General features: G+C 48.8%; 1 protein-coding gene across 13 annotated transcripts in view; it reads right to left on the bottom strand.

Annotated features, from left to right (window-relative positions):
• The window catches only part of RERE (arginine-glutamic acid dipeptide repeats), a 1,284,697-nt gene that overhangs the window by 442,367 nt on the left and 815,506 nt on the right, over positions 1–26,824 (bottom strand). For all 13 annotated transcript variants that reach the window (XM_086921406.1, XM_086921411.1, XM_086921410.1 and 10 more), the window contains one exon: positions 5,853–5,951. In XM_086921406.1, coding sequence (XP_086777532.1) covers positions 5,853–5,951 — 99 coding nt within the window. The remainder of the gene's footprint in view (positions 1–5,852; positions 5,952–26,824) is intronic.

Here is a 26,824-nt window from a genome sequence, read left to right as displayed (position 1 = left end):
GCCAGGGGACCCCCAGAATAAAGTGAATTCCGGTACCCCTGTCTACATTTTAATACCCCATTCACTACCACACATCATTCCCGCCCACACACCCACACCTCACCATAAGGCTGTTGGATAAAAAGATCTCCGCCAAAGAGCCCCTCTTTGAGGTGAGCCCGTCGGGGATTGCACCGCCTACCCGACGAGGAGCAACCGCCGATGATGAAGCATGACACCCTTCTGGGTGTGTGAGGCAAATCCATCCAACAAAATGGATGCCCCAGGGTGTTACTCCTACACCTTTGGTCACGCCAGTTAAATCTCCCTCAATCTCCCATTGGAACAGTCCAGCAACCCCCCTTTTGTTGCATTCTCAGATACGGACACACGTTGTGACTGGACCTGCCACCACTCTGAGTGGTAAACAGTGTCTGTTGATCAAGTGATCACTTTGTCTTCCTCCCTCCTTTTGACAAAAAAAAAAAAAAATCTTTCAGATATAGAACATAAGAAGGGTTACTGAAAACCATTGATAGAATGGCTATCTAAAGCCATTGGAATATGCATGGTGCAGACGCGGACTATGATAAGGCTGGAAAACATTTTCAACTTTTGACTTCTCCAAAGAGTTCAGTCAGAATATGGAACTTTGGAGGTTTACTTTGTGCAATTTGATCCACCTCCCCCAAATGATCTATATCACATGGACCTGTGCATTCATTTGACTAAGCAGGTCTTAAACATGTTTAATTTAGCAGACTACCTGACCAAAGATGAACTGTGATCAGAATGGAGAGATAATTAGCTGATACACATGATCAGCTTTCAAAGGAACACCTACAATCTATACATTGAAACCATTATTTTTGTCATAAAACATCTGCTGAGCCTATTTCAGAACACCGTAAATATTTTAATTGCTAAACGTTATGGTTTTAATTTCATCAGAAAGAACACTCATTTTTGAAGTTTATCTGAAAGAACAAGTCAAGATCAGATTTCAAAAACCTCACAGATGTGTCTGGCCATTGCATTCCCTAGATAAGCAGAGCCAATTCAGTTAAACTATTTTAAAAGAAAAGCAGGATATGAAGCATTCAATTCAAAGTTAGAGAATGCCCGTACAAATCTCGGATTCAAAGGGGAATGTATGAATTTTAAATGCCACAAGATTTGATCCAATTAAATGAGGTCCAAAATGCAGGAAAATCTGATAACTTCAAATACAATTTTAAAACTAAAAGTCAAATAACAGGATCTTCATTAAATGAAGAAACACACTGATGGGTACTCGGTTTTTCAGGAAAACTCAGTACTATGCCCTCCAATAACAGTACATAATGACTTATGGAGAAACAGTCTGACCACATGCAAGTGAAGCGCTGCTTAATGTCTGATCAGGGATATATCCACAACCTGGCCTTAGCTTTCATAGAGTTGAACATGACGATCACCAAAGAGAGAGACAGAGGCACCTACGTTAATCAGAAACTGTAGTAAAGTGCCCTTTTTGCATGGTTGCCCCTACTTTCTGCCTAATGTTGATGCACTCTGAGTGTGCCCTGGGTTACTGCCACCCAGGTACCCAGTGCAGGAAGCAGACTATATATACTATACCAAAATGAGGTATAGTGTACAAAGAGTCCAGATGAAACCCAAAAGGTAGGCAGAACGAAAAGTAGATAGCACTTTACTCTCCATTTGTGGTAGTGCGGCCAAGCAGTAAGGCTTTATCAGTGGGTAGTGTTAAGCATTTAGTGTACAACCACTGACAAGAAATGATGTCGCTCACTCAAAGACTGAACTCAGACCAATTTGTTTGTATAAAAATATTTAGTTATTTTATTTCTGGAATCAAGCCAGGCAAGTGAAATAATACTTTGCAATACTTATGCAATTAATTGCAGTTGAATGCAGGTTCAGATGGAGCTGGTTGATTTACAGGAAATGATCAAAATTGAAGGGAGATATTCTAATTCAGTGAGAAGGGACTGGGTAATGATCTCAGAAAAAACAAAGAAAATCCCTTACCACAAGACTATATTGGATGCTAAGAGGGCCCAGTTTGCAAAACTTATCTTGGGAATGGATCACGTACTTTGTTTCTTGTCACTCTCAAAGAACAATTTAAAAGATTTTAAAGAAACATTTTATCTGCTGTGAATTTAAATCATAACAACTTAACAATGGAAATGTACAATAAATTATTTGTTTATTTAAAAAGGTTTTTTGAACTTTTGATAAATCAAAAGCATATCAATATATATATATAAAAATATCTCCTCACAGAGAAGACGTAGTACATAATAGAATTCATTACAAATAAAAATTGTGTTACGAAAAAGTGTGTTGACGCGGCATTTCGGTGAGCAATTTCGATTTTTTTTTTACCTTCTTCAGGACATCATTTTGACTAATCTAATGAAATGAGACCCAGTGTCTAAGTAGTCTCGAGCAATTCAATGGCTCCAAAACTCCCAGTCAAGAGTATATGTCGGGAATGTCTATATAGTACAGCAAAACCTTAAATGTTAAGCCAGAATTATTATATATTTTTTTTAAACCAAATGGGATGTGGGCATTTGTTCCGCTTTGAACTTAGAGCTCGATATCAGCTGTATATTAAATTGCCGCCATTTTCAGTTATTTTAGGCCTTTTCTCAATGAGGCCTTGAACTCTCCATCTTGTCAGTAAGGAAAAGATCACTCTGTGCTTGAACCACGCTATGTTTGAGGAGATCACAATGTCGTGAATCAACGGTGTATACTTGAAATTTAATATACAGCTAGTTACCTCAGGGTCAAGGATGCACGCTCAGAACACCCTCAGCAGCAATAGCGCAGCCGGGAGCAGAGTGCTGAGGCCCAATGTATCCAATGGGGGAAAGGGGGCTTAAGGTTGGTGGCTGCTCATGAGCAGGCCACAAGGTTTGTCTTGTAGTTCCTATAAACCTATATTGGATCTGCGCATTTAGACAACAGACTATGGGATTGGTGTTCAGACTGACTCAGACACTCCCACTGAGTATGTTCACCTGTATACCAGCTAGCTCACAGGGCCACTAGAAACCCATCTTACCAAGGAGAGAATAGTTATTGGCAACTATCGAACATAACTCTGTCCCATCAGGGATCGTGGAAACAGTGCATTATTTTTCGGCCAGTCACTCGTGCTCACTATGTCTCAGAGATACACAGACTTAATTGGTTGGGATGTTTTTCAATAAGCATTTATTGAACCAGTGTCATTCTAGTGTAAAGTAGGTGTGCTGAAACGACGATAAGACAGAAACAGATATGTAATGTAATGTAATGATGTCTTGTAAAGCGCATGAGTCTAATCAGCCTCTGAGGTATCGTCACTGAGACCAAGGTTGAGCCCGAACATCGGAATCATACCCTGAACATCCTGAACTTGCTGTGGCAGTGAAAATGCTATAAACACCACCATGTGTAGGACCGCTTCAATGGAGGGGGATCTTCAGCTCAGATGGAAAACTCAAATATATCAGAAGTTCAGACGTCATTCAGAAGCAGTCTACGTCTGATGGAGGTGAGTCCAGCTTGAGAAGCCAGTCATTATGACACAGGAATACACTCATACCACACCTCTGAAGGTGGGCACCAACCACTGCCATTACTTTCATGAACAACTGAACTGCAGGACAGAAAATGTGTCCTACAAGTTCAGGGACATCATGCAGTGTCGTGTGTCCAGAGCATAAAGAATCTGAGTCAGGGTGAGCCATTTGAATTCATCTTTCCACAGAAAGACATTCAGTGGGCAGTTTTCCATTACAAGCCTTCATCTTCATTCGATATGCCTAAATAGTCCAAATGCCACCTGACGAGCAGAAAGTTAACTTAGTGCAACAAGAAGGTGGAGCAGTTTTCCGACAGACAATCTCATGTGGTTGGAAAATGGGTAGGTGAAGAAATGAAAACCACGGTGCAGCTCCTTTGAATAATTTGCAAAACTCACCTGTCCAAAGTGAACGATCTCCAGCCAGGGAGGAAATGTTATATCCTGCCTCCTCCTGACTATGAGCCTGTGAAGGCAAGATGAAGTGGCTTGATAGCTGGTGTGCAGGCAAGGAAGTGATAGAGGAGAGCTGTCCCTGCTCGAGTGATCTGCCTCGGATGCCACAATGACCTCTGCCCTAAAAGGACTGGGCGTACCATTGCTGCACAGAATGGAAGTGTTGGCGATGACTGAAAGGTGGCTGACCTAGACCTGCACACTTCAATAATAAAATTGTGTGATAAAAGGGCGTTGCCTTGGAGGGGCGGGCTTAACGCAGAAAACTGCCATAAGAGGCCCTTGTGCTCCCTTCCCCAGCCCTCACTGACCTCATTCTCCCCCTCCAGAAAAACAAATTGTTGCGGAGGCTGGAGCAGAAGTCGTGTGCTGTTTTCACACCCCTTTATGGCCATCGCTGCTTACAGCCTCCAATTACGAGCTGGAAATCCAATGAGTACACCTACTTCTGCAGTCCTTTACACTACTACTTAGATTGATAGCCTAGGGGATGAGTCTAGGTCAGTCTCTGGAGGTGTTTCTAGTCCAGTGGCATTCTTTAAATCTATACATATCGGTAGAGTAAGGGGGAGCAGGCAGTCCGTTTCATCATCATCAATGGCATGGCGATAATGATGCATTCCTTGAACTACGTCAGCTATGGATACAAACAAGGTGTCTAGCCTCTGATTGTATTGGAGTCAAAGTAGAGGCTGAGGATTGGCTGTAAAATGACTAGTTGCACTTTTGTAATCTCATAGCACGACATAGGCTTGGAGCAGGCCGACAACAGCTCGGGTTAGGTGAATGGCATGGGAGCCTGGTTCGAGGCCAGCGGAGTTGTTGCTGGCATGGAAGACAATAGCATGGACTCAAGGGTCAGTTTGGAAATATAAACCAGCATCATAAAGGGTCCAGGAACAGGTCCCATAGGGTCAGTTGGTGCCAAGGGGGAACTACCAGCTGATGTTTAAATGGTGCCCTTGATGATTCTCTTGGTGCAGCAAAGCTTTCTTGAATTCCACTATTTCTTGCAGGTTCAACGACAGCAGACCCAGGCAATACAGGGTGTGCTGGGACTAGACATACAACCAAGTCCTAGCCAGAAGCTGCATGTGTGGCAGGATCTTTGGTGGACATATTTATGGTGTATTTTTGCTTTACCTAACGACTTTCGAGCTGGAACAGGAGTTCACATGTGACTGAGCCCACACACAGAGGTAGTTAGCTATACAGTGTTCATAAATACGGAGGATGCTCCAATGGTAGACAAATATTAAACTAAGCAGGTGATTCTTTCTCTGGCAAAAGGGTATATTTGAAAATTGCTAATCTGCAGGGGATCCAGGTTGTGACGATCTCGTCATGCCTCACTGAGGTGCAGAAGTACGGTACTGAAAGGCAGTAAAGGACCATAACCAGTTTCTTGGAGCTAGGAAGCTACTGAGTGGAGGCAGAAAACCTCCTTCACTTGGTGGTACAGAAATCAGAGGCACTGGGAAGATGTAGACTCAATTTTGAAGCTGGGTGGTAGAACATCGATAGGTAAAGATTGGCATGGCTTCACTGATGAACAGGAGGTACTCGTAAAGCAAGGGTTACTACGTGCCAGTGTTGCAAAGCTGTTATGGTGCCTACTACACTTGCTGCAACCAAGTAATGAACAACTGGCAAAGTCACAATGGAGATACGCACTGAAAAAAAAACAAAGAAATTGATCTTGAAGACAGGCAGGATTCCTAGCTTTTAGTACATAGTACTCTCTATTTTCAATTATGTCATCATAATTCTTGCAATATTGCCCCAAGTTTCCCCAACCGCACTATACCACACCAAAAAAGTATCTTCTTACCACTTCATCTTCTGTCCAGCATTTTTCTATTAGCTTTGGGACAGGTTTCTTCACAAGGCGTTGCAAAGCTTTTCCTGCATCATAGTTACATTCATGTAGCTAGAGAGAAAAAAACAGTTTTAGAAGCATTTTCACTAAAAACTAGTGGGCTATACACTAATCGCTAACAAGCATTGCACGATTCTCTTCTGGCAAAATAGGTCACCTTTCTGTAGGACAAAGGGAATACATATGTCTCCGATGTCACATAAAGTACTCCAATTCCCCTACCACAGGGGCTAAATACTTCAACCCCCTCTCCCTGAGGGTTAAGGTATTGCCACGTGGTGTTCATAAGTACAGAGAGATTTCCTTGCACTCAGCAAAAAGAATTGAAGGGCAGCTGACAACATTTGGAAGGTAGGCAGCAGATGAAAAAGTTTATCGACGGGAGTCATTTAGTGAATGAATGAAGAGCCTCACTGTTCTAACAAGTGAGTCAAATGAACAGTAAGCTGAAGGACTGTAATCTGGACAATGCACCGGGTGTTTATGTAGGCTAAAGGAAGGTTGTGAATAGGAATGCATCTAGCGAATCCTTATGAAAGGGTTGAAGCCTTTTATAGATTTGATTGCTAAAATTCAAGTTTGTTAAACGCGCAACCAGCTCTATGAAAATAAAGGGTAGTGTTTTGCCTGGGGAGTCTGAAAATGGATCATGTGATGAATGTATGGTCCTTGGTTCCATGGAGTAAGCAAACACTGTGGCGTGCCCACCAAGTACATGTTGCAAAAGTCAATTCTGCTCACGAGAAGAGCTCTGCAGACTGGAAGTGTTAATGTAGTCAAACAACTTATGCTCAGTACTTGATAAGAAAACAAGTTACTTACCTGTAACGTTAGTTGCCCAGTATTGGTAACTTTCATAGATTCCCATGCTTTGTATCATTCCCCGTCGTCGGAATGGGAGTCTCGGTAACAAAAATACCATAGCGGTAGGTACAAAAGACAAAGGAAAAAGGCCTAGGCCTCATTCCTTTTTTTTAGCATATCACCCTCTTTGTTTAAAAGAGACCAAACTTTGGCATCAGCAAATCAGAAGTGCCTCACCCCTTAGAACCTTCCTGAAGGAACCTCAGAGCCTAAGATTTTCGTAGCCGTTGTGTACTTAGACACCATATCTGTTGCAGGCTGAGCTTTCCTCGGGGAGGCAGGTGGGCGCATGGGAATCTATGAAAGTTACCAATACTGGGGAACTAAAGTTACAGGTAAGTAACTTGTTTTCTTACCCCAGTATTGGAACTTTCATAGATTCCCATGCTTTGTATCAGAGTAGCAAGCAGTTGGCAAGATAATCACATTTTGCATCATAAATTATAGCAATAGGCAACATGACATAAGATACAAAATGTGAAAGACGGAAGGTGGGAAAGAAAGGAAAGCTCACCATCAGTGGAAGAGGTTCCTCAGGACAGCCTGCCCTACTGCCGCTTCATCTTGTTGCAAGGATTCCAAGCCATGCTTGGTAAAGGTGTGAACGCTGCTCCAGGTAGCAGCTCTGCAAATGTCTTTAATCTGCACCCCCGCGAAGAGGGCTGTTGAAGAAGCCACAGATCTTGTGGAATGTGCTCGGATCTTTCCAGTTAGAGGTTTTCCTGCAGCCTTGTGACAATGTAGAATGGCACGTGTGATCCATCTCGAAACACCCTGTTTGGATAGCGGAAGGCCCTTACCAGGACCTCCGAAGGCGACAAATAGTTGTGAAGATTTTCGAAAACCTTTAGTACGTTCTAAATAGAATTTCAAGCATTGTTGCACATCCAAAGAATGCAATGCTCTTTCTGCTGGCGTAGAAGGTTGAGGGAAGATCGCCTTCAGAATGACCAGCTCATTCAAGTGGAAATCCGAGGGAACCTTAGGCATGAACCTAGGATTAGTTCTCAAGATCACAGTGTTTCTTTTGAATTGAAGGAAAGGTTCTTGGATGGTTAAAGCATGTAATTCTCCAACACGCCTAGCCAACGTGAGAGCAAGGAGGAGAGCCAATTTCCACAAAAGATATTTCATGTCAGAACGATGGATCGGTTCAAATGGACCCTTCATGAGTTGAGAAAGGACTAGATTTAAATGCCATGTAAGAGGGGGCGGCCTCAACGGCGGATAGACCCTGAACAAGCCCTTAAGAAATTGCTTGATAATCCTGGAACACCACAAGGAAGGACCGGATCCTGTCCTTCTGAACCTTGACAAAGCAGCCAAATGGACCTTAATTGATGAATGGGCTAGTCCTGACTTAGCCAAGGACAGCAGATAAGGTAAGATCTGATGAGGCTTGGAATTGAAAGGATCAATGCTTTCTTTCTTACACCAGCAACAAAATCTTTTCCACTTAAGGCAGTAAGTCCTGTTCGTTGAAGGAGCCCTTGCCTGGGACAGAACCTCCTGAATCTCTCTTGATAAGGGCAGGTTCATAAAATCTCGCTGCTCAGGAGCCATGCAGTCAGGTGTAACGACTGTGGATCTGGGTGCAAAATTTGTCCGTCGGACATCGTGAGAAGATCCGGCAGAATCCTCTAAGGAAAGGGAGGAGCTATCGACAACAGATGGAGCTCCGTGTACCAGGACTGCCTCGGCCAAGCCGGGTCTATCAAGATCATCCTGCATGGCTCCACCTTGATTTTCCTGATAAGTCGTGGTATCAGAGGAATGGGAGGAAAAGCGTAGACAAATGTCCTCGACCATGCTATTGAAAGCGCACTTCCCAGTGAACCTTGATGGTGAAGCCTGCTTGTGTAAGACCAGCATTTTTTGTTGGTCGGAGTGGCAAAGAGATCGATCTCCGGTCTGCCCCACTGGCTGAAGATCTCTTCCAAAACCGTCTGATTCAATTCCCACTCGTGGCTGACTGAGGATGACCTGCTTAGCCCGTCGGCGTTTTCGTTTAGGATCCCTGGTAAGTGTTCTGCCTTCTGTGATATCCTCTGAAGGATCGCCCATTCCCAGATCTGTTGAGCTTCTTGCGACAAAGGACGAAATCTGGTTCCTCCTTCCTTGTTCACAGTGCATGGCCGTGGTGTTGTCCGTCCTGATAAGCACTTGCGAACCCTCTAGGCGAGGAAGAAAAGCTTGCAGAGCCAGTCTTATCGCCCTTAGTTCTAACAGGTTGATGTGGAGATTTTTCTCCTGGGGCGACCAATGCCCGCTGACATGTAGGTCTTGCATCACTGCTCCCCAACCCTTTAATGACGTGTCCGTTGTCACTACCTGTGGGGACGGGTCGCTTATGAAGGATAGACCTTGGGACAGGTTGTTTTGATCTGTCCACCATAAGGTCGCATCTTTCATCCTCGGAGTGACCATCACTATATCCTCAAATGAACCGTGGACCTGTTGCCACTGGTTATCCAGTTCTTCCTGCAGAGGACGCATTCTGAGTCTGCAGTGGGGAATCAGTGGAATGCACAATGAAATCACCCCGAGGAGGGATTTGTATCGGTGTACAGAAAGACGCCTTCTTGCTCGTAAGTCCCGAGCCAAGGTCTGTAATTTTTCTCTCCTTTCCAGAGTAGGGAAGGCTCTTGAGAGGTCTGAATCCAAGAGGGCCCCCAGGAAGCGAGCCTTTTTTGACGGGATCAGAGAGGACTTCTCGTTGTTTAGAGTGAAGCCTAGATTCGCGACGAAAAGCATCTCCGAGCGAGTGCCGCCTTGGAAATTCCAATGCGCAGAACTGATGACATTGCGCGTTCTCTTCTGTGGCGAATAGATCTAACCAAGGCTCTCCCCACTGCTGAAAGAGACCTTGCGCCACATCAGAGTTCAGACGCCATTCGTGATACATCATGCACCGATGGCGGAGTTTGTCCGCCCTGGCGCTTAGGGAACCTGCCAGGTGTTGAACCACCAGGGTCACAGCCTGATGTTCCAGCCACTGCCAGAGGCGCAGAGCCTCCTGGCATAGGGTCCACAACCCCACCCCGCCCTGTTTGTTGGAGTACTATATGGCGGTGATGTTGTCCGTGAACACCTGCACTACACTCCCCCAGACAGAGGGGAGGAATGCCTTCAGTGCAAGCCGGATCGCCCGCAGCTCCAGACGGTTGATGCGGAGTTGGGACTCCGCCGGAGACCAGAGGCCTCTGATCTCCGCCTCTCCCATTTGGCCCCCCCAGCCCTGGAGTGACGCGTCCGTCACAACTACGTGCTCCGGATGGGGTAGGGAGAGGGATCTGCCACTGACCCAATTGTGGTCCGTGAGCCACCATTGCAACTGTCTTGCAGTGCCCTCCGAGATGAAGACATGGTCGAACAAGTTGCCCTGATGCTGAGCCCACTGAAACTTCAGGTCCCACTGCAGAGCCCGTATCCGCCACCTGGCATGATGCACCAGAAGGATGCAGGAGGCCATCAGCCCCAGAAGCCGCAGAGTCAACTTGACCGAGACTCTGGATAACGGCTGAAAGATCGGAATCAAGAGCCTGAATATCCCGAACCCGCTTTTCGGGAGGATAAACCAGAAACTGCGCCGAGTCTAGAACCGCTCCGATGAAGAGGAGCTTCTGAGAGGGACACAGGTGCGACTTCGGCACATTGATGGAGAACCCCAGCAGGTGCAGGAGGTCGGCGGTAGTCTGGAGATGGCTGACTACTGTCTGGGGCGAGCCCGCCTTCAACAACCAGTTGTCTAGGTAGGGGAAGAATGAAACCCCTAACATGCGCAGATGAGCTGCGACCACCGCCATCACTTTCGTGAACACCCGTGGGGCGCTGGTAAGGCCGAAGGGGAGCACGGTAAACTGAAAGTGCTCGTGGCCTACCGTGAACCACAGGTAACGCCGGTGGGCCGGCAGGACGGGGATGTGAAAATATGAGTCCTGCAAGTCCAACGCTACCATCTAGTCTTCTGGGTCTAGGGCAGCTAAGAACTGAGCCATCGTCAGCATTTTGAACTTCTTCTTCCGGAGGAAGCCGTTGCCGTTCCGCAGGTCCAAGATAGGGCGTAGGCCCCCTTTGCCCTTCTTGGGAACCAGAAAGTAGTGGGAGTAGCAACCACACCCTACTTCTGGACCAGGAACGCGCTCAATGGCCCCCTTGGCCAAGAGGGCCGTAACTTCCTCTTGCAGAAGATTCAAGTGATCCCCCGACACGCGGTGGTACTGCGGTGGCATGGCTGGAGGGGCCGCCTCGAAGGGGAGGGAGTAGCCCCTTCGGACGATTTGCAGCACCCACCTGTCCGACGTGACAGTGCGCCAGTGGAGGAGGTGATGGCGAACCCTGCCCCCCACTGGCGTCACGTGGGCCTGAAAGCTCGACTAGGAGGGCTTTGAGGCGGATGCTGCTGGGGTGGATTTGGACTGGCCTCGCCGTTGTCCCCAGGCACCGCCACAGCGGTTATCACGTCCGCCACCGCGCTGGATGTTAGTCTGCGGCCCGTGGCTGGCAGGACATGTGGGGGCACCCTTTCTTTGGCCACAAAAGGAGCAAAAGGCAGGAGAGTTAGCTGGCGCGGACCGACAGGCCCAAGGATTTGGCTGTAGCCCTGGAGACCTAAAAGCGCTTAAGAGCACTGTCTGCCTTGTCGCCAAAGAGGCGACGGCCATCAAACGGCATGTCCATAAGGGTGTTTTGGACATCAGCCGAAAAGTTGGCGGACCTCAGCCAGGTGTGGCGACGAATCGCCACCGTCGTTGCCATCGCCCTGCCTAGCGAGTCTGTTGTATCCAGTCCACACCGGATGAAATACCGTGCCGCATCTCGACCCTCTGCTTTGGCGAGTTTAGTCCGGGCCTCCTCCGGACATTGTGGCAGCACGTCCGCGACCGTGTCCCACAGAGAGTGGGAATACAGCCCAAGAGGTATGCGATGTTAACTGACCGCAACCCCAAACTCAGTGAGAACATCTTCATACCATACTGTTCGTACCTCTTGGATTCCCGATCGGGGGGAGCAGTCGGGAATGCGGTCTGGGAGTTAGAGGCCTGTATGACCAGGCCTTCGGGAGTGGGGTGGGTGGACAGGAAGCAAGGGTCGCCCAGAGCCGGAGGTGGCGTCTGGCCACGTTCCTATCTACAGGGGGACCTGTAGCGGGCCTGGACCAAGTGCCCAGAAGAACGTCAGACAAGGCCTCATTAAACGGCAACAGAGGCTCCGAAGAGCTTGCTTGCGGTTTAAGGACCTCAGTGAGGTTGTTAGTCCTCACGGCCGCGACGGGAGAAGTGTGGCTCACTGGTTAGAGGCGGCAGACCCGTAAGCAGAGGACGGCCTGGGACCAGGGTTCGATTCCCGACGCGGCAGGGTCGTGGACCAGGGTCAGCGGACTCGATAATTCTCGCCTCGTTGCCTACTCTAGTCAGAGACCACATTCGGCAACTCTGGGCATCAGCTTGCCTCATCTTCACAACGGCCCCCCCAGACCGCCGGGGATGCTTGGTCGCACCTTAGAGATACCCATCAGGGACCATCTCTCAGGGTGAGCCAGGACGGGTTCCCCAGCGGTCGAAGCGTGGAGATACTCCTCCGGGAGTCGATTCCTAGCGCTATATAAACCCGCAATTAAATTAAAATAAGGCCTTGGCCGCCTGCGTCAACACCACACTATAGGCAGCTCCCTCCTCCGTAGCCACGGTAGGAGGGGAGACAAAACCAGTGTCTGGCGAAGTGTCCAAACCACTGCCATCCCCTAGCTCACCTGCCCAGTCCTGATAAGACTGGCACTCACGTGCCAGAGCGTCCTCAGACCCCTCCCAATCTGCCTCGCCATTCATCTCTTGGTACTCTGGGTCAAATGACGAGGACGGACTATAGAAGAAAAAGTCTTCTCTCTACGTCGAATGCGGCGTCGAGCGGTGCCGTAACCGGGTCGAGGGGGGGGGGGGGGGGGGACCGGGGACGACGTCGTCTGGGGACGGCGTCCGGGGTGACACCCTAGTGGCCGGCGCTGGCGGGCCGTAAGGTAGACCGGCGATAACCCGGATCCGGAACCGGATCCAGTGGGGCCCTGCGGCGTCGGGACCAAAGTCGCCGACGGCGCCGGGGCCGAAGCACCTGACGGCGCCGGGGCCGAAGCACCCGGCCCGCTTGGACACCCAGTCGGGACCGCGGTGCCCGAAGGCGCCACGGAACCCTACGGAGGAGTGAGTGAGCTCATGGCCGTGAGGAAGGCATCAATCTACTCCGGTGTCACGTTCTGCCCAGGGACCGGCGGGTATGGAGCAGGCTTCGACGCCTGCGGCTCCGGAGGAGGAGCGTGTGCGGTGTCGCCCGAACCCCCGCCGCGTTGTGCGAGCGTCGGGGGGAGTCAGAAGAGAGATGTCGCTTCTTCTGACTTCTTGTGCCTCTTACCTGAGGACTTGGAGCCCGAGGAGTGGTGTTGACTCTCTGAGCTGTGATGCCTACGGCCCCGCAACCGGTCCCTCGACCTCCTTCCGGACTGGGATCTCGAATGGCACCGGCCGACTGCCGGAGCTCGAGGCGCTTGCGGGCCCCAGGCAATGTAGACACTGGCGATGGGGTTCGGTTAACAACATCAGTCGGCTGCAGTCGACGCAGGGCTTGAACCCGGGCATCCCTAAACGGCACCGTCTGAGTCGTTCGACTTCGAAGAAAGATCAAAAATGATCGAAAAAGTTTAGTCAAAAATTGACTAAGGGTACCAATTTTTCCGGATCGGCGCGGAAAAAAAGAAGAGCTGACGTCAGCGCACAAGGGCGGCGTCTAAGTACTCCGGCGACGTCATCCCGGCGCCAACGACGCCGGACGCGGAGCCGCAGACGACGCGCAAGGGTACTGCTACTCAAAAGTTTCCAGATCCAGTCTGACGCCTGGGGATATTCTAAGGTAAGGAATCTAATACTGACCTGTTTCTTTCAAATATCAGCTGTTAATTATTGCGCGGAATTCCCCACTGTTTGGGCCGATACCTGTTGTTCCTTTGCTCTGATACAGTACATAATTGTTTTGATTTTTACTCCTTTCTTTCACTCCGTCCCTTTTCTATAACTTTTGTTCAAAGAACTGAAATATGGCATTTCTATTGTCTGGACGATATAAGTGCAAGCAGGTGCAGTCCTGATCTGCACCCCCTGGACAAGATATCTGCCCCTCGCCCAACACATGCTATGTGCATACATACACCCACCCCCTTGATCCATGTCGTCCATTAACAATCACATGGAAAGTGAGGGGAATGCATACACCTGCATGTTGCTCAGATACCTACGCCCATCTTAAGCGCAGGTCAGCACATATAGCGCTGCTGCAGGAAACACACCTCACACTACAAGAGATTCACCGTCTTCAACACTGGTGGCATGGACAGGTCTATGCCACAGGTTACTACTCACATGCCAGGGGACACTTATATGGGTGAGGCCAGGAACCTCATTTGCTGTTGGAGAATCGATAGACGCAGACGGGCGGTTTGTCTTCATGAGAGGTATCTGGACGGGAGGCACATACTGCTCTGGACTGTATATGCCCTTAACTCTGATCAGGCAAACTTCTGGCACTCCCTCTCAGGCATACTGGCACGCTGGAACTTTCTTCCCAGGCTAATAGGAGGGGACTTTAATGCAGTCATGGACACCACATTAGACCGATCTTACTCTCCTCTCTCACAGACAGCAGCTACATCTAATACTCTGACTCTGGGTGACTAGATACACCACTGGCCCTTAACAGACATTTAGCTCATGCAACACCCCACAACTAAAATCTACTCCTTTTACTCCCCAGAGCCCGACCTCCATGTTCGCATCGACCGATTTGCTCCCTGGGTGCTATCACACAGACTACCTGGAGCGTACACTTTCGGATCATAATAATCTCCTCCGGGTCAAATGGCCAGACACTGGTCATTTCGCGTAACTGTGGTGCCTCCAACTAGCAGTGATGGAGGATCCGTCCTAATGTGTAGCTCTGTGCTCAGCTAAATATACTTACTTTGACATCAACACAGGCTCAGGTACAGATGTGGGGGTGGAGTGGGAGGCACACAAGGCCATTATTGGCCGTGGCCAATAATTGGGCATCCGTAAGCAAGTAGACGGGCGTGCCACACCTTGAGCAGAACCTACTCCGAATAGAATCGGCTGCAGTCGGATCCATAGGCACAAACCACCTCACCGAGACAAAGCGCGAACATGAGGAATTACTAGAGTGGTTCCGCTGCTTAAATTACGCCGCCCATTCTGCTCACACCCATGCCTCTGGGGACCGAGCAGGCCGCCTGCTAGCATGGTTGATTAGACCAGAACAGCCGCACCGGACGGTTCATTCATTGCACTCGGAGCTAGGCCAACTGCCACACACCCAGAGGGAGATGCATGGTGAATTCATCAAACACTACAAAGCTCTGTATGGCACACTTGTCACCATGGGCCCGCATAGGCTGGAAGGGGTCCTATCCCCATTTTCCCCTACCCACAATCATGCCACTTCAACAGGGCGAGCAAGATGAGCCGATTGCACTCTGAGGTTCAGGAGGGCATTAGAGCGCTGTCCATCATGAAAGCACCCGGCCCAGATGGAACTACCAGCGGAGTACTACAAGGCATATGCCTCGGAACTAGCTCTCCATTTGTTGGCCCTTTATGAGGTATCATTAGAGGTGTCCCCGCTCCGACAAATGCTGCAGGAATCCCTTTAAGTCTCCTTATCTAAGAAAGACAGACACCGAGCTACTAGGCTCCTACTGCCCACTGGCACTTCTCAACACTGATTACAAACATTTGGCAAAAAAACTGGCGGAGTGCCTGGCCCCCTCATGTCCCAGCTCTGGTACACCCCGACCAAAACAGGTTTGTACTATCTGGTAATATGTCCCTAAACCTAAGCTGCTTCTTTTGCGTGGCCAGACACTCAACAGATCAAAGGCCACACTCAAGGTGCATGCTCCTCGTTCTTGAGAAAGCATTTGACGCGCTGGATTGGGACTACCTATTCGCCATTCTGTCTCAAAGTGGCCTAGGCAATCGCATTCTTCACCTGATTAGACTCTTATAGACCCCCAAGCAAGAGTGAAAATAGGTCCATATTTGTAGAGACCGGTAGCCATCGGCCGTGGTACCAGACAGAGATGCCCTCTATCTAGCTCCTGTACTCCTTAGCCATAGAACCGCTGGCGGCGGCCCTCCAGCAGAGGGAGCAGTAGGATGGATCTCACTAGGAGACAGGACGCACTCGATCTCGCTACATGTGGATGATGTCCTTCTCTATGTTAGGGACAACAGGGTACCCTGTGACAATGTCGCAAAAATACTCACCGATTTTGCATACCTGTTTGGCCTAAGAGTTAATTGGGCAAAAACGTGCCTGTACTCATTCTACCAGACTCAGATCCATAAATGACTATCAATGGAGAGAGTATACGATGCAAACTCGCTGTTTTCCGCCACTTGGGGGTCAGGATCTACCACCAACATGAAGTCCTAACGGATGGTAATATCACATGTGTGTAGTCCACAATAAGCCTGCAGATTACCTTCTGGCGGAGCCTACCACTAACAGTTATGTGCCGAATAGCTCTGCTGAAGACGGTGGTGCTGCCCGACTTTTATACTCCTTCACGAACCTACCGCTTCACACCCGTCCACCCGTATTACACTCCTTTGAGCGTACAATGAAGGATTCCTTCTGGAACGGCCCACATTGACGGGCTGCACTATCGAAGTTATATTTACCAGTAGACCAAGGAGGACCTTGAGTTCCCAACATGGAACACTGCTATCTAGCAGCACAACTGCAGTGGGTTGCCAATTGGGTTAGCGGATAACAGCTGGGAGACACAGTGACACACCAACAGGCCTGGACGTGCTCTTCCATCCAGCAACCGTTTCATCCAGGGGGAAGGGCAAAGCACCAGAACAGTTCATGCGGTCAGTGGCCTATAAATGCTTTCAATGAATTCTAACTCTTACTAATGATCACACCTCGTACGCACTTGCTTAACCCATACTGGGCACGCCAAGAGGTTGAGGTAGCATCACCAGGACTGATCTTTCAACATGAGAAGAAGTTGGAATGCAGACATTAGGAGACCTTTACCATGACAGACAACTAACACCTTACAAACACATTTGTGATGGAGGACGGACTGCCGCTGGGACAGTTCCTATTGCATACCTCTCTACTCGCAGCATTAAGGGGACTGTGGAGAGATGTGTCACAGGAAACTGCAACACACCACACTATCCAGTATGTCCACATCATGTGCACAGGGAGGCATCTTGTCAAATGGTTCTCTGAATTCCTGCATACACACGCAACAAACACACTGACCCTCCTCAGAAACTGCAGGGACACTGATTTCCATCGCCCTAGTAATGATAAAAGAATGGGAGGGTATTCTGTAAGGGCCCATACTCATACCCAGGAATGCCAGGTTTCGCCTCATACACCTACATAATTCATAGGGCATACCTCACACCAGAAAAAGGAAAATGCTACTTACCAGTATACATCTGTTCTTGGCATGTAGAGCTGCAGAGTTGCACACTGAGCATAGATCGCCACCTAGTGTTGGGCCCGGATGTTTGCAGTTTGTTGTTGTCCTGAACAGTTAATTGGAAGTCACGAAAAAGGTGACTCCTCCTTTGGACCATATTGTGCATGGGCATCAGCTCCATCCCCAGATTGTTTTTCGCCATTAGGGAAATGATGGAGCTTTGCGAGAAAAAGGAAGGATGCCCATGTAATATGTATCTAATTAAGATAATACTGGAACAGAGAAGGGTAGCCGGGGAGGCGGGTGGGCGTGTTCAACTCTGCAGCTCTACATGCAGAGAACAGATGCATACTGGTAAGTAGCATTTTCCGTACGAGGCACACGAGCAGCAGATTGCACAATGTGCATAGATTGTATAGCAGTACCCACTCTTAGCGGCGACCACCCCTATCTGTTGCAGTAGTTTTGAATATTGTTTTGAGAACAGCCTGGCCCACATTAGCTTGTTGTTTGGTTTGCACATCTACACAATAGTGTTTTGTGAATGTGTGCGGTGTAGACCATGTAGCATCTCTGCAGATGTCATCTAGGGGAATGTTCCCTAAAAATGCCATTGAAGCCCCTATCTTTCTTGTAGAGTGGGCTTTAGGAGGAACAGATAACATCTGTTTAGCTTTGTGGTAACAAATCTGTATGCACTTGACAATCCATCTAGCTATCCCAGATTTTGAAATGGGATTACCCTTGTGTGGTGGAGAGAAAGACAAAAAGTTGTTTTGTTTTACGAATGGGTTGTGTCCTTTCTATGTAGTATAGCAATGCTCTTTTGAGATCTAATGTGTATGGAGCTCTTTCTGCTACTATCTGTGGTTGCGAGAAGAAAACGGGCAGTTCCACAGATTAATTGAGATGGAAGGGAGAAATGACTTTCGGCAGGAATTTTGGATTAGTACGCAGAACTACCTTATTATGATGCATTTGCAAGAAGGGTTCTTGAATGGTTAGTGCTTGTAGTTCACCAACTCTCCACAGAGAAGTAATAGCTACTAGGAATGCAACTTTCCACGTGAAAAATTGTAATTCACATTCATGTAAGGGTTCGAAGGGAGGTCCCATTAACCGTGTGAGAAGAACGTTTAAATTCCACACTGGTGAAGGTGGTACTCTGGGAGGAATTATTCTTTTAACCCCTTGGGCGCGGCCGCGGTTCTGCGCCTGTGCGTCCATTTTTAAGAGTGGGCGGGTTCATGACGGCCCCCAGCCGTCGTCAGCACACGCCCACCGTGATGAATGACAGCTGGGGGCCGTCATCAGCATGGAAGGGGTTAAGGCCTTCCATAAAGGCTTTAATGGCAGGCACTCTGAATAGAGATAGATGTTGTCTGTTTTGCAGATATGCTGCTAGTGCGGCAAGATGTAGTCTAATAGACGTATAGGCTAAGCTACATCTTTGGAGATATAGTAAGTATCCTATGGTATGTTGAATAGATACATCTAGGGGATTAATATTGTTATTGTGGACAGGAGGAGCCTAGCCAGCAGCCGAGATGGCCGCCTAGCGCCTCGGCTCCGTCGACCCGGGTGCCTTTCTTCGACATCCTGACCCTAATCCTGCACCTCCGCGAACCCCACTTACCTCGGAGACGCTCCCACTCCCGCTGCGACGGATTTCGGCGAAAGCGGAGCGATCCCGGGGGTGTAGAGCCTCCGCTTCCACCCCGGCCTCTTGAGTGGCCACGGCAGGGACATCGAGTGCGGAGACGGCCGGCGGCGACATCAACAGCGGCGGCCGCAGCGGTGGGGGAGGAGCCGGTGACCTGCTTCCACGGGCTGGCGCTGGGCTTTCTCACAGCAGCTTTTCCCGGCTTGGCTGCCCAGCGCGCCTCCCTTGCAACATTGTGTCGCCTTCACTCAGTGTATCCCGGCCTCGCTGGATGAGGGCCGGGATTGCTTCTTTGTTGCACTCTCCCACGGCGGACGCCATTTTCCGCGTCTACATTCTTGCATCTGCCAGTGGATTTCCCTGTTTTGCCGGCTCCCTGGTCTATGAAGCCCCCTTTTGACCGGCTGCCTTCACATCCCAGTGCCAGCTGTGTCCTGCTGACATTGCGCAGACCTTCGGGGATGGCTCGTTGACGGGTAAGGCTTGCTTTCATGGCGCTCCACAGCCGTGCACACAAGATGGTGGCCAGTTGCGCATATCCCATTCTGGATCCTCCGCTGGGGCTGCGTGATGTCCTAGAAGCAATTGTGGACTTGCGTATGGCCTTCCGTGTCCTTACTATCGATTTGGGGGCCCGGCTCACTGAGATCCTTCCAGCCGGTCACGACTGCCCCTCAGCTCTGCGCACTGTGCCACACCCTCCATCGGTTAAAGGTGATTCACCCGCTCTGGAGTGTACCGGGGCGATGGATGGGCGCACCTCCATGACTGCTGTGGTGTCCCTCGGCTCCGCCTCGCAAGGGTCCGGCGGCACTGCTTCTTCGCTGGGGCCGTTGCTCGGGCCTCGGACGCCATGTTGCCCTTCTCCTTTGTTCTCTGGCGACATGCTTCCTCGCATCAATCTGGACTTGCCGTTTGGGCCCCGTCGGGCTGCTACGCTGGAACTTTTATTTGATCTTGCGCCCAGTGGTGTGGACTTTGGTTTGGCCGTAAAGAACTCTTGTGCCCCATGTCATCGACCTTTCGAACAATTTGCCCCGTCGCGAGCACCTCGACTCCAACACTGGATTTCACCGGAGCCCTCCTCATCCACGTTGGCTGATCTGGACTTGGACCCTGTTGACACGCCGGTTCGAAGGGGACAGGGCTGATGTTGTTTTTGATTGTACTGCTGCTTTCTACGTGTATGGCCGGGATTGGGGACGTAACTTGTTGGAGGTACAGATCGATTGGGTACTGGGTCGGGGCCTGGGGTCGGGCGGCCGTGGGTAACGTTGCTATCCGTGTGTTCATTGCATCGGACATGCTGGACTGGCCCTCCTCCGGTCTTCTGTGAAATGTGCTTCTTTTTCTTTCCTTTTCCTTTTCTTCCTTCTTCTCAATTTCTCTTTTCTCACTACATTTCGGGTTTTTTGGGGAGATGAAACACTCTGCTAGGGGGGGGGTAGGCCGTAGCCTCTGCATGTGTGTAGGGTGGGGGGGTATGTTTTAGTTGGTGTTTATTTCTATGGTGCCTTTTGTTTTCATATAACTTTATCTTTCCTGGGCCCGTGTTAGGCAGACTGGGGGATGGGTGATGGCCGGTGTTGGTTGGGATGTTGCGTCCTCTCCTGGGGTATGCATACTGTGTGGCCGTCCTCTGGCTGGGACTTGCATGTCGCGTACCGCACTGATTGATATGGATGTTTGTAGTCGAGTCCCACCTACATGGACCTAGTTCTCTTCTTCTTGTTTGTATTAGTACGGAGCAGTACGACCTGAACTTCATTGTCGCGATGAAAACCTTAAAATTAACCTTCACCGATCCTGAGACATGGCAATATGGTGATTACAGTGTAACTCGTTTAATGCTTGCCTATGACAAAGATATTGCTGTGTCGTCGTAAAGTTGCATTGACGTTCAATTGTTAGCGTGGCCGGCCGGGAGGTTGTAGGCCCGTATTTGTACTGATTTGTTGCTCAATAAAGGTTTTCAAAAAAAAAAAAAAAATATTGTTATTGTGACAATATATTACAAATCGTTTCCACTTGCTGCATAACATGCCCTTGTGGTTGGACGTCTAGCTTCTTTTATGACATTCATGCAGTCTGGAGGAAGGTTCAGATATCCAAATTCTAGGATTTCAGGAGCCAGATCGCAAGGTTGAGCTGAGCTGGGTCCGGGTGTCTGATCTCTCCACGGTACTGTGTTAAGAGGTGTGGAGACAGGTGCAATTTTTGGTGTGGTACTACAGACAGTTGTAGCAGAGTGGTGTACCACGGTTGTCTGGCCCACGTTGGAGCAACTAGGTGTGCCAGAGAATGCTGCTGTAGTTTGCGTACTACTAGTGGCATGAGTGGTAGAGGTGGAAAAGCGTACGCAAATCTGTTTGACCAGTTCATCCATATCGTATTGCCTTTGGACAGTGGGTGTGGATATCTGGCGGCGAAGCTTGGGGATTTGGCGTTTTTGTGGGTGGCAAATAGGTCTATCTGAGGTTGTCCCCACGTCTGAAAGAATGGCTGAAGAACTTGCATATGAATTTCCCACTTGTGGGTCTGTTGTGTTTGATGACTTAACAGATCCACTATGGTATTTTGTACTCCTGGAACATGCTGGGCTAGAAGGAATATGTTTTGAGGTATAGCCCACCGCCATATGTCCTGTGCTCGTTGAGAGAGTGCGGGGAGTGTGTTCCGCCCTGCTTCTGTATGTAATACATGGCTGTCATGTTGTCCGTGCGGACTAACGCAGCTTTGGTGACATTTGCTTTTGGAAAGCTTTTAGTGCTAGGAATATGGCTAGTAACTCCAGGTGATTGATATGGAGTAACTTTTGTTGTGGCGTCCACCTGCCTTGCATGGTGTGGTGCAGTAGGTGGGCTTCCCAGCCGGAAAGCGATGAGTCCGCTGTCAAGACTATCTGAGGAACTGGCTCTAGAAACGGTGGCCCTTTGGAAAGGATTTTGGTGTTCCACCATTGCAGAGAGCGATGAGTTCGACCATCTACCAACACTAGGTCTGTTAATTGGCCTTGAGCCTGGTTCCATCGACGTGATAAGTACTCTTGAAGAGGACGCATTTGTAGTCTTGCATGGGGTACTATGAAAATGCAAAAGGACATCATCCCTAAGAGTTGCATGAACACTCGTGCTGAAAGGGAGTTTTGCAGCTGAAACTTTGTTAGAAGAGTTTGCATGGTGGCTATCCTTGCTGGAGTGGGATAAGCTAGCCCTGTTGAGGTGTTTATTATGGCACCTAGGTATTGTTGTACTTTGGATGGTTGTTGATGAGACTTGGTGTGGTTTATTGTGAACCCCAAGTTGTGGAGCCGTTGGATCGTGGCATAAGTGTGTTCCACGCACTGACTGTATGAGCTGGCTTTAATGAGCCAGTCGTCCAGGTAGGGGAAGACGTGGATGTGCTGTCTTCTTAAATGCGCTGCCACTACTGCTAAGCACTTTGTGAATACTCTTGGTGCTGTAGTGACTCCGAATGGGAGTACTTTGAATTGATAGTGTTGCCCGTCTATTACAAATCTGAGATACTTCATGAGAGCTTTGTGAATAGGAATGTGGAAGTATGTGTCCTTGAGATCTAGAGTAGCAAGGAAGTTGCTTTGTAACAGGAGCGGAAGGACTTGTTGGAGTGAGACCATGTGAAAATGGTCTGACTGTATGTATATGTTTACCGGTCTGAGGTCTAAAATAGGCCTTAGAGTGCCGTCCTTTGGAATCAGAAAATATAGAGAGTAAACCCCCATGTTTTGTTGGTGCAGAGGAACTGGTTCTTTTGCACTTTTTTCTAGCAGAGATACTACTTCTTGCTTTAACAGGGATAGATGTTCTTGTGACATTGGACGCTGTTTGGGTGGTATGTTTGGGGGGGTAGATGTTAGTTCTAGACAGTAACCTGACTGAATATTTTGTCGCACCCACCTGTCTGATGTGATGTTGGTCCAGGCAGGAAGAAATTGTTGCAGTCTTCCCCCAACAGGAGTGGAATGTTGGGGGGGAAGGGGAGGAAAATCATTGGGTAGGGGTAGAGGCAGAGCAGGAGTTGTTGGTTTTGCCTCAGCCTTTGTTGTTGTTACCCCTGTAACCCCATCTCTGGTAGCCCTTAGTGAATGTGGATTGGCTAGGGGTTTTATAAGAAGTGGAGGGACTTTCCAAGGAGTAGCCTCTTCTGTTGCCTCTTTAAGATGAGCGACGAAAATAAAGTCTGGGTGCTTGCTGCTGCAAGGCTCCCATAGATTTAGCTGTATCTGTGTCTTTTTTCATTTTTTCTAAAGACACGTCAACATTTGGCCCAAATAAATGTGTCATCAAATGGCTGATTAAGGATGGAGTTTTGTACTTCAGGTTTAAAACCTGAAATACGTAGCCAGGCATGTCTACGTAGAAGGATGCTGGTATTGATTGCCCTTGAGGCGGCATCTGCAGCATCTATTGCACAACGAATGGAAGTATTAGTAATATTTTTACCATCCTGTATAACCTCATTGGCCCTATTTTTGTATTTGTCTGGTAGATACTGCATTATGGACTCTAGTTCATCATAATGTGGCCGATCATATCTTGCCAGCAAAGCTTGGGTGTTGGCAATGCGCCAGATGTTAGCTGCTTGTGACTGTTCGTTTGCCGGAGGCGTCAAGGAGCTTAGATTTTTTGTCTGGTGGTGAGGCCTCGCCTGATGTCTGACAATTAGCACGTTTACGTGCATTAGACACTACTAAAGAATCTAATAGTGCTGGACCTTTAATATATACTGGATCTGTAGGGGCAGCTTTATATTTTTTCTCAATGCGAGGATTGAGGACCCTAGCCCTGACAGGATCCTTAAAAACCTCTGTTGCGTGCTTGATGACACCCTTAAGCATTGGCAAAATGGCAGTAGACCTTTGTGTGTTATCAAAAGTGTCTAATAGGAAATCTTCCACCACTGCATCGGTGTGTAAGTCCACCCCACGATATTGGCCAGCTCTTTGGACTAATAGGTTAAAAACTAGAGTGTCCTTTGTTGGGGAAGGTCTGGAAGGGTATACATCGTCTTATGGGACGTAAGGCACATTAGGGGTGTTGTAATCATCCCATGGATTAGGTGACTGAGGGGGACTACTGGTCACTGCCGGGTCATGTGCACCCCCACCTGTGTCATCAGAGTCTGTGTCTACATCATCATCTGGATTAGTGGATGGTGTAGGTGAATGATGTGGTGGAGGAGGTGTAGGAGGAGGAACAGTATGGGGAGGTGGTGGAGAAGGGACCCTTAATGGAGAGGTTGCAACGTCTCTTCTTTGGAGGGGGAGGAGGTGCTGGCGCCTCAAGTGGTCTCTTCTGGGAGCAGAGAGTCAATTGACCGGTCTAAGGATCCTTTACAAATGTTTTTTGATTGGGATCCGATGTGAAAATCTCCTCTGAGTAGAGCAGATCCTTCAGCGTCGAAGCTTTTGGCTCCGTAGGTTTTTATGGCACAGAGTCGGTAGCTGGTCTTGGGTCTTTCGGCTTAGAAGTGTGCCCTTTTGAAATGTCTTTTACCGGAACCTGTTTTTTCGGTTCCGGGTCTTTTTTCGGCTCCGAAGCGTGTGAATCTGGAGCTTTAGGTGTTTTTTTTTTTTACTCGGCTCCAAGTGCGGTTTCGGCATCGATGAGCCGCTGAGTCATCGGCGCCGCGTGCTTAGGTGTCGGAGCAACGGTCAGCGTGGTTGAGGAAGATGGCTTCTTTTTCGGTGTCGGTATAGGATCGGCACCGGAGATAGGCTGGCTCGAGCACCGAGCTGCCTGAAGGCTTAGTGGGCTTCTTTGCCGGGAACGAAGGCGGGGCGTGGGAAGCAGTGTCTCGGTGTGCACCCGGGCCCAAAGGTGAGGGTGTGACCGAAGCCTTTTTTGAGGGTGTCGAGGAAGGGTTGGGGTTGACTGTCTTACTTACAACCCGTTGAGCTGGAGTGATGTCCTCGACGTTGGAGTCTTAGGCATCTGAGGAGCTGGTACTCTCTTCGGCGTGCTGGTGTTCTGGCACGTCGACTCCCTCTTCAAAGATGTCGTCGGGGATAGAAGCTGACTAGCAAGCCATAGTTCTTCGAGCTCGTCGGTCCCTAATCGTCTTCTTGGAGCGAATGAGGCACAAGAGTAACAGTCTTTGGCCTTGTGCTCCGGTGAGAGGCAAAGGTTGCACACCTCATGTAGGTCCGTGTGGGGAAACTTCAACCCACATAGAGGACACATTACTTGAATGGCGTCCTTTCTATGAGCCAGAAAGTAAGGCGTAGGTAGGCCCGAAGGCCTTCGCCGACGACCGGAATCGAAGACTTTGAAGTGGTGAAGAATCGTGTCGACGTGGAGCACGATCGAAACAATACCGTCGAACTGGGTGAGGATTGCGCGCCGAAGGAAATTCGGTTCCAAACCGGAGCGCAGGAAACACATCCAAGCCCGATGGCGGATAAAAACTATCTGGGGATGGAGCTGATGCCCATGCGCAATGTGGTCCAAAGGAGGAGTCAGCTATCTCGTGACTTCCAAAGAACTTTTCAGGACAACAACAAACTGCAAACATCTGGGCCCAACACTAGGTGGCGATCTATGCACAGTGTGCAATCTGCAGTTCATATGCCTCGAACATTAAGATACTTTCAGCGTACTAATGCGCACTGCCCCCACTGCAGGTTGGTGAATGCAGACTTAATCCATATGTTATGGGGCTGCAAAGCCCTAAACACTTACTGGATAATGGTCACCACTCATCTAGCGGACTGCACTGAACACACAGCAGAAAACACATAGGAGGGTCTATTTAGCAGATCTAGACGATAGAGATGTCTCAAATACCCTCTGAAGGAAGCGTGGTATCGCTCACTCAGAAACTAGGCAGAAGCGGAGAGTGTAGCGGAGTGATGAGAATATGACCTAGGGCTAAGCCAAATCCCATTGGCGACTGCATGTGATGCTATACTTCTGCACCTCTGGGATGCCTAGTGAGGGCCCTAGTCCCCACGCTCAGTCAGAAAGAGCGCTAGAGGAAGGGGGGCAACAATGTGCAATAGGCACGCTTACAAGATTCAGAGAACAACGCAAAACCTTGCACTCCCACATCCCAATTCCCCTCACACAGGACCAAGTGAACTATCCACATGGGCAGGGCATCTATCTGCAGCATTAGGACAGCAGGTGTTTGGCAGAGGTTGGAATTACCAGGATCTTTTGTTGGACAAGTTCACACAGTTAATACCCCTTTAGTCTACCCTTCGATCCATCCCGGCCCCACCCGTCACCCCCTACCCATCCCACATATGCAGTACACGAGTGCCAAGATCAACATTACAACCATGTTAATATACAAAAAACAAAAAGAAATATAAACCAAAAATGATATGCCAAGGAACCAACCAAGGGGAAACAGAGTTACAGCCACTTTGGCTGGCACTGAGTCAAACAAAGCCGCTTTCTTGACCTAAGTCAAGTACTGATCCTGTACCAACAATTAGTTACTCAACAACAAAGCTTTGCATCATTTCTAAATATCTGCACATTAAAATTTGCATTTTGAACATTAAAGCTAAAGTTCTCAGCCGGAGTATATCCTACTTAACCAACACTACCAGTCGCCTCAGAAATAATTACAATATCAGTAGAGCTCCTGCATGTTCACACAACTATAGATCACCTATAGTACCTCCAGACAGGGACATAAGCAAGTTCTTCACAGGCAACAGATCTACACAAGTTCAGATAGCCATATTCTGACTCCTTGTTGCATGAGCCTTCCGCTAAGCAATAGATTTGATAACATGCCCAGTGCTTTCTGTGGCAGCATTTTGTAGTTTTAGTTTGTCCTCAACTCAAGTGTTGCTGACTGCCCGGGTGAATTTCCATCTTAATATCAAATTGAAAGATGTATTTCCGCAGCCTTCAG

This window comes from Lissotriton vulgaris, chromosome 5 (assembly GCF_964263255.1).
Source record: "Lissotriton vulgaris chromosome 5, aLisVul1.2, whole genome shotgun sequence".
Taxonomy (NCBI): Eukaryota; Metazoa; Chordata; class Amphibia; order Caudata; family Salamandridae; genus Lissotriton; species Lissotriton vulgaris.
This window is presented reverse-complemented; position numbering and strand designations above follow the sequence as displayed.